This window comes from Acipenser ruthenus, chromosome 14 (genome assembly GCF_902713425.1).
Source record: "Acipenser ruthenus chromosome 14, fAciRut3.2 maternal haplotype, whole genome shotgun sequence".
Classification (NCBI taxonomy): Eukaryota; Metazoa; Chordata; class Actinopteri; order Acipenseriformes; family Acipenseridae; genus Acipenser; species Acipenser ruthenus.
The window spans coordinates 19,830,629-19,845,573 of record NC_081202.1 but is presented as its reverse complement, the minus strand read 5'-3'; the positions used below and the strand labels follow the sequence as shown (position 1 = coordinate 19,845,573).

The 14,945-nt window shown below is 34.7% G+C and overlaps 1 protein-coding gene across 1 annotated transcript; it reads right to left on the bottom strand.

Moving 5' to 3' along the window:
• Positions 1-3,505: 3,505 nt before the first annotated feature.
• LOC117419573 (V-type proton ATPase subunit S1-like) lies at positions 3,506-13,792 on the bottom strand. The gene is made up of 10 exons (XM_034032444.3): positions 13,663-13,792; positions 12,053-12,179; positions 11,891-11,959; positions 10,762-10,955; positions 9,210-9,250; positions 8,878-8,963; positions 6,667-6,908; positions 6,264-6,317; positions 5,808-6,042; positions 3,506-5,200 (listed from the first exon to the last, which is right to left on the bottom strand). Exons 1-10 carry the CDS (start codon positions 13,767-13,769, stop codon positions 4,991-4,993), a joined length of 1,365 nt encoding a protein of 454 aa, XP_033888335.2. The 5' UTR covers positions 13,770-13,792; the 3' UTR covers positions 3,506-4,990.
• Between the last annotated feature and the right edge of the window lie 1,153 nt (positions 13,793-14,945).

Here is a 14,945-nt window from a genome sequence, read left to right as displayed (position 1 = left end):
AAGGCAGACGGGGGTTTCCAGATATGCTGTCCAAGCTCATTTGAAGAAGCACAAAGAAACGGGCAACGTTGAGGACCGTAGACGCAGTGGTCGGCCAAGGAAACTTACTGCAGCAGATGAAAGACACATCATGCTTACTTCCCTTCGCAATCGGAAGATGTCCAGCAGTGCCATCAGCTCAGAATTGGCAGAAAACAGTGGGACCCTGGTACACCCATCTACTGTCTGGAGAAGTCTGGTCAGAAGTGGCCTTCATGGAAGACTTGCGGCCAAAAAGCCATACCTCCGACGTGGAAACAAGGCCAAGCGACTCAACTATGCACGAAAACACAGGAACTGGGGTGCAGAAAAATGGCAGCAGGTGCTCTGGACTGATGAGTCAAAATTTGAAATATTTGGCTGTAGCAGAAGGCAGTTTGTTCGCCGAAGGGCTGGAGAGCGGTACACAAATGAGTGTCTTCAGGCAACAGTGAAGCATGGTGGAGGTTCCTTGCAAGTTTGGGGCTGCATTTCTGCAAATGGAGCTGGGGATTTGGTCAGAATTAATGGTCTCCTCAATGCTGAGAAGTACAGGCAGATACTTATCCATCATGCAATACCATCAGGGAGGCATCTGATTGGCCCGAAATTTATTCTGCAGCATGACAACGACCCCAAACATACAGCGAAAGTCATTAAGAACTATCTTCAGCGTAAAGAAGAACAAGGAGTTCTGGAAGTGATGGTATGGCCCCCACAGAGCCCTGATCTCAACATCATCGAGTCTGTCTGGGATTACATGAAGAGAGAGAAGCAACTGAGGCTGCCTAAATCCACAGAAGAACTGTGGTTAGTTCTCCAAGATGTTTGGGCCAACCTACCTGCCGAGTTCCTTCAAAAACTGTGTGCAAGTGTACCTAGAAGAATTGATGCTGTTTTGAAGGCAAAGGGTGGTCACACCAAATATTGATTTGATGTAGATTTTTCTTCTGTTCACTCACTTTGCATTTTGTTAATTGATAAATTTTTGAAAGCATTCTTACTTTACAACTTTTGCACAGTATTTATATATATATATATATATATATATATATATATATATATATATATATATATATAAATATAAATGTTGCCATTATCTGAGTGGGTTAAACTAATTCAAAACCGAGTTTTAATAGCCTGCTTTAATGCAGACATATCTGAGCCATGTGTGTTTTCAATAATAAGCAAACTTTAAGTTTTGTGTTATACAAAACGTAGAACGTTCAAATATAATATTGTAAAGGTAAGATAACTTTATAGTTTGCATTTCTGTAACCTTTCCCTTTTGTAATTCAGTTATTATTTTTGGCATTGTTAAAAACAGTTTTAGACGGTGGGGGGGGGGGAACAGTGTATTTTAAATAGCTGCAAAAAGTAACTATGCTGAGTATATTGTTTATATTAGGTGAATATTGCAAATGCTGGTAACTGGAAAACATGTTGTTTTACATGCATATAATACTGTTAAAGTAATATTAAAGTACTATTAATATTAAATTCATATTAAAGGTAAAATAATATTAAAGAAATAGACTTTATTTTTGGATATCGATATCTGCAAATAAGAGTTGTAATATATACTAGCAACTTATCTATACAAATAGAAATAATAATAATAAAAATAAAAACAGGCGTGTGGTGTGCAGTGTGATTCATACAATGCAGGTTCACGTCTTGGCTGTATGCAGTCGCCGTCTTCACTGGGGATTCCAAAGGGAGTGTCGTATTGGCTCTGGCACTCCCAGGGGTTAGGGAGGGACTGCTTCTCTTCATCATGCTACAGCCCAGTGAGTTCAGAGCGGACACCTGCAGGACTGGACTTTGTCCTCCATGCTTCATAGATCATGCTTTGTCTAGGTCCCTAGGTTGTAGCTAATCACAAAATAAGCACTTATGAAATACAGTATATGTTTGTTAGTGGCCAAATAAAGGCCTGTGTTAACCATAAAATGAAAAAGGATTTCAATCATTAGTAAACTCAGGGAACCGCAATGCATGTCTGTTAATTTTTAGTCCTGTGTGTAGTAAGGTTGCCATGGAGATAAGAAGTCTGAGGTCACCACTCTAGTTCAGGGGCTATATGTGTATATGTAAGTTCAGAGCCTCCCTGTCCATATTACCACAACCATGTTCGAGAACCAAGAGCAAAACCGAGTTGCCTGAAACCCAACCCAACAGGTTAAGAGCATCCATATTGCAGTAATGAAACTGGGTTAATTAAGCCTGATTGTTAGTGGAGTACAGTATCCCAACAACCCTTTTTAATCTGGAGGGAAAAACAAAGTTGTCTCCATCAAGGATGCTGTATTGTCCCTGTCGGCTATGAGTTTAAATTCCAAAGCCAAGTGCGTCTGCATAGAGAATTGCAGCACTGCAATGGCAGCACAATGGCTTTGTAGTGCGTCTGCTTCAAATGCAGATATTATAAGCAGCATCTTGCTGTTGTGTTAGACAGTACAGAGATCAGTTAGAAGTTATGAGAGAAGCTCCCACTGGTGGGATCTCATAGGTGTGGAAACCTGGAATGAGTAGGGCTGGGTATCGAGCTTCCTGATGTCAAAGCAAACTTTTTTGTTGATTTTTTTTCATCATTCATCTCCCGGCCAACTACCAGCTGTGTTGCAATGTCTGTCAAGAAAAAAAGTGTCCATCACTCTGTGGCAGTTAGCCACAAAATAAAATATAGGACCCTTTTACACCTCTTTGGTGTCGATCGATCCATAGTAGGTGAAATTGTCCTTCAGGTATGCTGTGCCATTATGTCTGTTCTCATACCTAAGGTTATATGCATAAGCAATGTTGAGGAAATAATAACTGAATCTGAGATTGGGAGTGGTGGTGCAGTGGACAGAAACCAGTTAACCAGAATTTGTCCATCTTGAAATTCTATTGAATATTACAACCAAAAGGGTGATTATACAAGTTGTGGTGATAATCCCTAGTAATCCTTTACAGATATTAATATCAGATGGCTGAGAAAAGTCCATGATGCCAGGATGTTCAGAAACGCAATCAAGTACAGAAAGGGGTAGAGTGGCACATTAGTCCCAGCACTACCCAGGATTATCAGTAACGTTGCTGTGCAAGTGGTTGTTCTAGCAAATCCAGCTTACTCACTATTACCCTAGGTAATGAAACCATTCTCTGATTATATTGGCCTAGGAAATGGCAGTTCAAATACTGTTTAAGAGCTAGAATGGTTGTGGAGTGTGCATTTGGGTGTTTGAAAGGGTGATGAAGGTGCCTGCTTAAATGCAGCAAACCACACAACAGAAAACATGCCCACTGTGTTCAGAGCATGTTGTGTTCTTTACAATATTTGTGAAACAAAAGAGGAGGAGCTTCAAGCTCACTGGTTTGGAGCAACCCGAGTATCAGCATATCCCCATGATGACATCTCACTAGCAGAGCAGGGCCGATAGGCCTTAACTATACAAGAAGCATTGGCATATATTTGGGAATAAAAGTAAGCAGACCCTTTTATTTACAGTTGACACTGTTTCTTTATTGAAGAAACTGCTGAACAAGATAATGAACTGCTGTGATGATGAAAGTGCAGAGAAACAATGTCATCAGTTTTCTGTAACCTGAACATTTTAACTCCTAAAACTATGTACATAACTTAGTGTTTTTAGTGTTGGTTAATCATATAACACGCTCGATCATGTAACAAGAGAAAACAAAAGAAAAAAAAGTTTGTAAATTATTTTTTACTGCATTCTGTACACATTTTTGTTGTGCACTAGCATGCCACTTCAGTGTTTTTTCATTGCATGCATCTCTATTAAGACTTTAACACATATTGTACAAACAGTATTACATGTGTAAAACTTTAAAAACGAAACCTCACGATAAATATAATCAGGACCTTCATTAATCTGTCCCGCTGTATCTGATTCTGAGAAAGGTGTTCATGCCTTTCTCAGATCGATTCCAGCAACTGTTTTAAACATTTGCTAAAGCAGCAACCTGCTGCTTAAAAAGGCTAGGTACCAGAGTTTCTTAGAGGTTTATAGCATCCATGAAGCAGATGTATTTAATAAATTTGCTGAATTTAAAACTCTCTGAGCCCAGATATAGGATATAGTTGCTAGATAATGGGAGTACTTAGAATAGGATTTGTATTGCCTGGATTTCACAGAAGTCAAATAATTGAATATAAAAATTAAACAGGTCTATTTAGGGAGCTATGGCAAGAACTAGGCTTTATTAATAATGACAAACGTGTCTACACAAAAAGAACACTAGAAGTGTAGAACATGCCAATTAAAAGCCATGTTTAAAAGAAAATAATAATAATAATAAAAAAAGCCTTCCTGGTAAAGGCAGTACATTTTTTTTTAAAAATCAGGATAGGATGTGTCATGTAACCAAAGGTCCAAAGACAATACATTAATAAAAACAGATTAAATTAAGCTGATTCAGTACAAAACAACTTGTAATAAAGTAAGGTGATACATACTGTAAGCATGGGGAAAAACATGGGAAACTGAAAATGTACCCCAGTAATGTAGTATTGTAAACTCATGTACTGTATAATGTTCCTACAATTAATTTAAATGAAATGGGTAATTGAGTTAAATGCTTTGCCATGTGATACAGTATGATATTCTTCCTTTATAGAAAAACAGTTTGCATGTACTGTATTTATTTATTTTTTTATGGTGTAAACAATTATTTGATTACTACACAATCAAAGTTTCATAATTTATCCTAAAAACAATGATTATCCTTAAATACCTAGAGGCAATCCCAGTAAGTTAGTTTATGCTTTGTACACCATTGAAAACACTTTACAAGAATAAGAGAGCAGTTTACAGAAATCAGATCAGGTTAGATTGCAATCACAATAGAAGTGCTTCACTTAAGCAATTTCCTTTCTGAGCAGACAAGTGTCCTTTTATCGGGCAAAGATACATTGTAACTAATAACTTCACAAGCATTGATTATTAAATACAATAGAGCAGTGTTAATTAGTCTGAGGAACAAAGATTGCTGCACCTTTTGGATCATCAAATCTGTCATTAGTGGTTAGCTGCATAATCATTAAGAGTCCATAGTACAAAATGCTTAACATCAGAAAGGTTGAAATCAGGCCCATCCAGATTCCAGGAGTGAAGAATGATGCACAGTCACTGGCATAGGAAAACATGTTATTCTTTATGTTGAAACCTTGAATCTGGAAGAGAATACAACATACAGTATATGAGATGGTTCTGTAGAAAATAATTTACACAAATAAACAACTACCAAAGCTTTTGCTCTGTAACCCCATAATGCCGAAGAATCTTTGAAATGAGAAAAGCTATTTTTATTTATGTAACTAGATTCCATTTCTTGTATAAAACACTTTTTCCCCCCTGTCCAGCAACATATAACTTATTACATATGAAAGATTCTGGCTTGTGAGACTGGGTTTAAATAAATAATAATATAGAGGGGTGGATAAGCATTGCATCATCTGTGATACAGAAATGGCATTACAGGGTTAACGAGTATGAACAATCTCACAAATGCGCATGCAAACTAACTTTTCTGTCACTGAAAGGTGGTTAATGGTGATGGGTTAATTCATGGAGTTGTAATGTCAGGAGCAGGGCAAGCTAGGGTTTGCAGCACAATATGAGAGCCATGCATGGCTTCAATGTAGCTTGTAACAGCTCTCCATGAATACAGTATTTCTCACCTTGCCACAAATGACTTACAAAAATGACTTTCCTTTTTTTGTGTGGCAGAAGGCAATACAGTTTACACAAACAAATACAATTACATGTTTCTGTAAATACCTGAAAGTCAGAAATGTGGATTTCCCAGGCTTGTGCCTCCTTGTTAGCTGGAATGAATCTTGAAGCATAATTCATGTTTGTTCCCACTAGCTGACAGTGATAAGAATACTCTGCAGGTGCAGAGATGGATGCATTAAACCTTGCAGTATGTAAATGATCTTGTATAATCTCCAGTGAATCAAAGGTAAACCACTTGCGTGCTGAGCCCTTGTAGAACTTGTTGGTCATTAGAAATCTGTAATAAAGCACATAAATGTTACACTTAGTAACTAACAATGAATAACAAGTAGCTAACTGAATATATTAACTATACTGAAATACTGTTTTTGTATTTTAAAATAACTATACTCATTTAAAGAAAGATGCTGCATTCTAACAGTCTCACATTGTAACTGTGTATAGATACAGTAGAGATTTACAATGTTTAGAGATAATGGATGGTCATAAGAATCCTACCTGAGTTCCAATGTATTGATTCCTTCAGCAGGGTTGGAATATTTTAGAGATACCCTAAAAACACAGAAACATAAAATATTAAAGAAATATTTGTGAAACATATACAAAGATTGCATGTAAATAGAACATTACAATGTTCTTCAGCCACAATGTTCTTTTTTTAAACTTATGGTCGCTGCTTGCTATTACAAACACGAGTCATAAAAGTTAAATATTTAAAGATTGATTATTTAAGCTTACATGAAACCTACATAGAGTAGGGAGGTGCATTGTAGGTAAGATTTTTTGAATAATTAGCTATACCCCCTTAATTATTTTAGCCTTGTTTACATTTGCATCAATGACATTATGACATACCTCTTAATTCAATTTGGCAACTTGTGATAACTGAAAAATAACTTACAAAGTGTTGGTGTCGGAGCACTCAGAAGAAGTAGAATTCACTGTGTGGGAAACAAACGTTTCGTTTGTCAGATCAACATGAAGGGTATTTTTGAAAGTTAAGGCTACTTTTGTAGCAAACATGATGATGCAAGTATAAGTGCCATTAGTCACTGTTAGAGGAGAATATCGGGCAGGAGCAGGGATGTCCACAGCCAATAACTGACGTCCAGTGTGAGAAGTCATGTCGGTACTTTTGAACCCCTGAAAGAGAGAAACAATCATTGATTGGCAGGTCCATCACATCTTCATGATTGGTGATGTTCAGAGCCAAAATAAAAAGAAAAAAGTTCACCAAAAGGGAATAACATAATCTTGCTATGTTCATTAATGCATACTTATCATGACCACCTAAAACCTCCATAGATGTATGTGACAAGGATGGCTGCAGGGGTGACATCAGACCAAAAACACAAACCAATTTATTGTGGGGCAAAACTGGCGGTCAATGCTCAATAGAAAAACAAAATACAAAACAGAACAAACAGACTCACAAAACAAAAGGGCACGCTGGCCAAAACAAACAAACAGACGGAACAAACAAGTTAGTACCGTGCTGGTGTAGACTCAGCATGTTTTAGCAATTGTTTTCTATTCACTTTAAAGTTTTACTTCACCACTGACTCATTCCGCCTCTTGAACACACTCCTCACTGTGCAGCCAAAGCTGCAGTTCTTTTATATTCTGGCCAAGGGGTTAACTAGCTAGTAATTATCTTATTATCCCTCAGAGGCCAGAGTCTGCACGGGTTTACTATGGATATGTGACTGTCAGCTAATTTTATATGTAGCTGATCAGTCACGCATTCCCACGAGGTAATTCAAAAACTAAAACAATAACAAATAATGGTGGTGGCTTTTCTTCCACGCCACAAACAAAAATAATACTCTTAAGTAGCCTAAGGCTTTTTGCTGGTTATGTTTACATAAAATAATAATACAATAATAATAGCGCACACATATATATATATATATATATATATATATATATATATATATATATATATATATATATATATATATATATATGCATTTGAACCACACACAGTTATTTAAAACAATTGGGAAAAAGAGACGTCACTCTTAAACTCAATGACCTACAACCTTTCACCAAAACCTTGGGAAAGGTATAAATAGCTAAATAAGATCTGCAATTCTGCTGGACTCTGTAATTGATTCATAAAGCTTCCACATGTTACACTTTAACTGTCTTAATGTATCAAGCTAACCATTACTACTGTCATTCTTATGCAGGCTGGAAACAAGTATAGAGTAACGAGTCTTTACTCTAGTACTGCCTTAGCACCGGTGATGTTACAAATCTTTTTTATTTAATTTAAAAAGTGACTTGTGAGTAAATGCATAGTGAATATGGCCCGTATTTCATGGGAACATGCTGGGATCCTAACCAAACTACTCAGTAAAGACCCTTACCCATTTTTATACTTTATTTTCTAAAACATTTAAGTTAAAAAGTCACAAAATAACACATTATCAAGGATTTGCAGAGGTTGTGTTATGTCAGGTTCTAATACATTTGATCCAAACTGTTTTCAGTTTCCAGAGGCACACAAGAGCATCAAGAACAAAAGATAAACTGAGCTTAATGAAAAGTCTCCAATAAACCCCAAACACAGGGAATTTCAATACTTTCAGATAAAAATCTACTTTTTTCCATTTAGTGGGATTATAGTCACTAGACTGAGGAATGCTTTAAGTAAACAGAATATAAACAGTGAAGTAGAACTCTACAATCACCTACAGCAAACACACAATTCTGTATTATTAGCAAAGCCATCAACTGCTCAAATGAGGCTTGTCTACAGGATATCAAACAGAACAGTAAATGTTCATGTTGTAAAACAAAAGCAAGGTCATAAAAAACACATTGCTTAGCACATTTAAAATGACCTTTTAGACCTTTAAGATAGTTTGGAAAATCAAAAGTCTGGAATGAAAGCTGGGGTGTATACTATACTTAAACATGGTGTGATGTATTTACAGTGTTCTTAGAGACTATTAATATAAAGTGTTAACTAATATTGTTATGATTTCGGTTTTATTAGGAATTAAAATAAAAATAATATGCACATCAAAAAGTATGTGAATCTTCAGCACATCCAATAACTTGATATTTTTAGACATGGTCACGTTTGGAATAATTTTGTACTCACCTTGGAAGGACTAAATGCAGTATAAATGGCTGTAAACGGAATTCCACGATGTTTCAGATTTGTTGTGAACTTTCCCATTATAAGATCTGTATTGAGGCCAAGGGTTGAAACAGAAACTGATTTAAAGTGAATCTAGAACACTGTGACATTTTATTCCCATACCAAGTTGCTCTCTAAGATGCTTCTTATTTTATTAGTTTTAGAATTGTTACTCTTGTTTTTACAACAGAAACAATAAACAGGAAATAATTTTGTACATTTTGAAAGGCTAGTGAATTACAATAATGCTGCAGTATTCAAAGTGTTTAAACAGCATTACATGTATGTCTTACCATTGTCAGCCAGGACATGTGCTCTCGACACATCACTGGTACTATAAGAAAAACAGAAAAAAACCCTGTTATATTGTCATTGTACTGTCATATCAAGTTTTCACAGTAGGGAAATTATAAAGGTTAACGGGGAAAAAGTGAACAGGGTCATGATATTAAAGACTTAAGACATATGTACCATGGTGCACTTGTTTTTATTAAAAATAAACAGGTGCTAGTGTCACAAAGCAGTTCTAGGTAGTAGTCTGCTAAATCCAATTAACTTCCACAAAAGAAAATAACACATTTATCCTTTAATCATGCAGATTTGCTGAGTGGATTTCTACTAAACTTCTATTGTTCTATCTTTGCAGTGCTTTGTGAAACTGGCTCCAGATTTCTAGTGATAACAGGGTACATAGGTGAATTTGCATGTGGTGCCAAGGTTAGTGTATGCAAATTAATGTAAAAGGAAGATTAGTTTAAAATAACACAATATAAAATGTCCATGGTTCATGGCATATGACGTGATTAAAAATCACTGACACAAGTTTAGCATTGATGAGAGTCTGAAGGGTGTCTGCTTTGAAATCTAATCTAAATCTAAAATAAATAAATAAATAACTTTTTGCCACACTATTATTATAATTCTGCAATTACTATGTATATATATATATATATATATATATATATATATATATATATATATATATATATATTTTTTTTTTTTTTTCTCCTGTCAGCTTTGTGAATCACCAGGAAACCAACAAGCAGCCTTTTCCAGCCTGTGCTTTAATTTATATTGCATCTTGAAACAGGAAAAAATAACCTGCTAAAAGGTTTATTTAAAAGAATCTGCATGTTGACAAACCATTTTTGTTACTTCTGTATGCAAACATAATCATTCCAGCAACATCAAAGCAACTGAAAATAACTACCTGTATCTATAACTTTTTTTTAACTGTTATAATAATTGTTTCTGGCAATAGACTGCTTTAATAGTTCAATATGACAGTTAATTACTGCCATCAATTAGAATCATCCAGTGGTCAGTAACTAAAACAAAAACACTAATCTAGCCATTTTGTTTGATTTCAGTGTACAGATACCACTGAGAAAGTTTTAAGAATTGTCAACCCTGCAGTCAATATTATGTAGGAGTATGTCCAAAAACATTTCACATAGCAAGAATGGACAAGTCTCTCTAGGGATAGTAAGAACTAGTAGCTACAGGAATAAAAAGGTGGGGGTGGGTTCAAGTATACTCCAATTGTGTCTTGTTTAAAGTAGCCTTTCTTACATTACATCTTTACAGAGCTGACACTAGTGGCCATAGGAGTTAATTTAATACGACAACTTAATTTAAGATATATATAGACATATATATTAATTATACAAGTGCTCCAAAAAATGCTATACCATGGATTTCCCATAAAGTTCATTCCTGTAAAGGTAGTCATGGTAGTTTCCCCTCATTGTTTGTTCTAACTTGGCCTACATTAATACCCCATTTATTTATTTATTTACAAAAACACTGCATACAACAGACATGCAAAAGCCTTCAATACTATACCTGCTTAGTACTGGTAAGTTAACAAGGAACAAATTAGGTTTGGTTGGATCTATATCCAGGTCTTCTATTGGGAAATGATCTGCGGTGAAGATGTTCCATTCTGTTTGTTTCTGCAGATACTCAGACAAGTGGCTTGAGCCTTGCGTTGTCACTGCTGGTAAAACCAAGGATGAAGCAGAAGTCTCAATTGATATCTATAATAGAAAGCCACCCAAGGGATTCAGTAGTCAGGCTTGGTTTTGTTGTCAATCAAAATAAGCATTTTTTTATTTTAATTTTCATTAACCAAGTTGGTTAAAACTGGTTTTGAATCATATTTCAACTACTGTACTTATACATGCATATTGTACATCTAACCTATTCTAGAATGGTTCCAAACCTTTTATATACCCAAACTATTCTAGAATTGTTCAGAATGTTTGAACCTCTTTAGAATAAGTTAACCCCGTACAGAAATACAGTACATTTTGTAAAATCTTCAGAATTTATGAGATTTACTTTAACATATTATATATATATATATATATATATATATATATATATATATATATATATATATATATATATATATAGATTATTACCAAGATAGCACAGGTACAATAAAATCTAATCTTCCTGCTTTTCTGTATTTAAAACTGCAACCAAATCCTGGGCTGTCACAGCTAGTCAGAAACAATACAGGTAGCCCTAATTAGCATGTCAGTTGACATATGAAGAACTAATTATATCCCTTATGACATTTTCCTTTTGGTTTTCGACTTTCTTCGCCTCATACAGACACCGTTACAGACACATTCGTGAAAGTCACGAAACATCTGCAATATCTGCAAAACAAAGTGAGCTCTTGGATCTTGCTCTGGAGGTATTTCAATACTTGAGGAACTTTATATATTGCAATATTTCAGTGTAAAGTCTTGGTGGCAATGCTTCAGAATGTTTCAAAATGTTCTGTAATGGTTAAATAATGTTGCATCAAGTCACAAGATGTACACACTTGATTTCTCACTTGGATTTTAACCAATTTGCTTTCCAATCACGAGATGCTTGAAGCACATCTAAAATTCACAACATCAGCCACTTTACTGGAGGCTCAAAGGACACCACAAGAATTGGAATTGTAATGCCTTGCCTGTAGACTGTGAAATGGCTTCTCATTTGCATGGTCTCGTCTATAGTATGTGAAATCATCCATGCTGAGCTGAAAAATAAAAAGAGGTCGCCAGTTAGAGAGTGAGATCTCATCTAATTAGGCACATATTAATAACTTGGTGAAAAATCATTAAAAGATTACTTTATCCTGAAGAAACAGCACTATGTTCCTTGAACTTTGGTTAAAGAGTGGCTGCAGCAAATTATGCAGCTCCTGTTCCAAAATAATGTGTCCTTCATATTCAAAAGGCTGACCTTCCCACAGGGAACTAAAAACAACAACAACAAAAATGAAAGATTAAATAATACTTTAATAAAAAAAAGAAAGATTAATAAAAAAAATACATAGCCTATATAAATATAAATGTCAGTATGAAGTGTGTCAGCCTTTGTTTTTGTGACAAGAAAATTATAAATGTTTAGACTGAAAATACCCATAAAAGATGATCTCTGTAGAGAAACACACTTAGAAAGAACAGCATTCCAAGGATCCTTTATACGTTACATATACCATGCTCTTAGTGACTAAGTATATACTGTCGTGCAGAAAACATTAATTTGGTTGTAAAGAAGGGAGAATGACACACATTATATAACTACCTCTAAGCTGATATTCTTGCATTTGGATATACTCTCTCATTGGAATGTAAGCTAGTATATGAAAACTTGATGTTTAAATATATTTAGACTGACTGGGAATCTCTTTTCCAAATACTGAATAGCCTGTTTAAATGAAAAATGTAAGGCAGCTGTGTTCCATAAAGTTCCCAGTGGTTTCTATGACAACAGTGAGCACACACCAGGAGATCCTGTTGAACTAGACCATTCAGATTGAGTGTGCCACTGCTGCCTGGAACAGGCTGGTATCCACATTCAACAAGAAAGTCCAATACCCCAGAGCCACTATTGCCGCAACATAAATAGGTTTGTATTTAAACACATTGTATGGACTGTGTATTGTGAAAACACACAAAGGTATACAATGAGTGTATTGTACCTAAATAAACTATTTACTGTAGCTTATGTCACATATTTTGCATGCACTGACTGGTATTCAAATGTATTTTTCTATTGATGGTAGCATAAATACAAAGCTACATATACTGTCAGAATACCTCCATTGTAAATTTAAGCTGATTTTTATGGAGTCCTGCTGAAGCATTTTCTTATTGATATATTTTCTTTATTATTATTTCAATGACTTGTTGCTCTAAATGATGCAATACTTTTTTTTTTTATTAAACCCAGCTCCTTCCTTTGAGGATTGTGGGGTAATCCTCTGGAGGTTTACCCTACAAGAACATGACACTTCTTAAAGGTCAAACCATTCTTGGTAATATAAAAAACAGGTGGGGTTTTACATTAGATAAGGTAATATGCAGTATACCTTAAACGGGTTACTCCAAACATATTATTTAAAAATAACCCTTTTTTTCATTAGACCTAAACCCTAAAAAGTATACTAATGGTTTGCATCTTTTACAATTCAATAGAACTGTGATATTAGTAGTTATATGGCAATTACATTTTGGGGGTAATAGTCCTATTAATTGAAATATAACAACATGTACAGCAGACTAAAAAAAATGTCAGTTGAGTTTTATGTAAGCTCTCCACATATTGAAATGTTAACATATTCCTTAAAAAAAAACTAAAGACCAACAAACAAACAAACAAACCAAAAAATACATATATAATTACAAATCTAGGATTATTTTAAGATTTCCTCAGTGGAATTATGGCATTGCTTACCTTTGAGATGACCAAATGAGAACAGGAACATGATCCACTGCAGTTGAGGCCTGCAGAATACTTTTTACTAAAATGCAGGTAAAAATCACTCCCAGCACTCCAGCCATGCTTTCTCTACTTTACCACAAAACTAAAGAAGTGTAAAACAGAACATCCTGGTAATCGCATCCTAAAAGGGACATCCAGCTTGATCTGGGTGGAACTTATCAGTGTTTATGTAAACACAGCAATGTAGTTCTAGACCTATTCAACAGATTCTATTTTTTAACATATTATATACAAGTAATATTGTAATGCAAAGACAGTATATACATACATTTAACATACACATTCAAATCTCAACCCTGAAAGATAATTACAGTACATAACAGTAATAGGAATACCATGTAGGTAGCATATTAACTAGACACTATATTAAACCAGAAATAAAGAATGGATATTAAATCAGTAAATCAAATAGAAATATTATTTTAGTTTCAGTTCATTATTTATTTTTTTTAATTCAAACACAATTCTGTTTTTCTGTATCTGTCTGGTAGAGCCTCTCTATCTGTAATACGTACATCCAGGTTGGACATTTCATCTGTGGCACACCTGCTCTTTTAAGGGAAAGAGAGATAACTGACATCTATTCTTCTTGTTCTATTAAATTGATTTTTTTTAAAGTTATTTCAAATTAAGTAATTGTAATAGCATAACAATGTAATAGAGAGTACATTGAAAAAACACATGGGCATTGTTCAAACAGGAACAGACTCGATTCTTCATTTAGCATCAATACAGGAACTACATTTACAGTGGCATTTAGCATGCAAGATATAGTTCACCTTTCTATTGTTCTCCAACTCATTTCTTTTTAATCTGAAATGTCTATTTATATGTAGACCTATAGTCCTACAATGACAAATAGCTAGATAACTGCAGACAGATATGTATAACATATTTTTGAATACCAATCATCATTTACATTACATTTTGTTAGGCAATACTGAAAATCCCCAACATAGCAATAATGCTTTCTTCAGGATGGTTAAGATGAACAAAATCAGGAATTGGTATTAAATTATTTTAATAGAATATTTAAAGAAATTTCAGGATATTCTGACCAAAAATTTCAGAAGTATTTATTGCAATGGTATTAACCCACACTCTTGTCATAGCCCCTCTCCCCAATTTTGATAGTAAAAAGTTTAAACAAAAACAGCTTGTGAAATTAAAAACATTTTGTTTGAATTTATTTCAACTGTATTCATACCTTTCTTTTAAATTAAGCAATACATGAA

Excerpts from the sequence above, each read along its gene's own strand:
- LOC117419573 (XM_034032444.3), bottom strand. The coding sequence starts at position 13,769 with ATGGCTGGAGTGCTGGGAGTGATTTTTACCTGCATTTTAGTAAAAAGT. Across the intron at positions 10,956-11,890 it reads AGCCATTTCACAGTCTACAG|ATATCAATTGAGACTTCTGC; the intron begins GCAAGGCATTAC and ends TTTCTATTATAG. Across the intron at positions 6,909-8,877 it reads CTGCATTTAGTCCTTCCAAG|GGGTTCAAAAGTACCGACAT; the intron begins GTGAGTACAAAA and ends TCTCTCTTTCAG.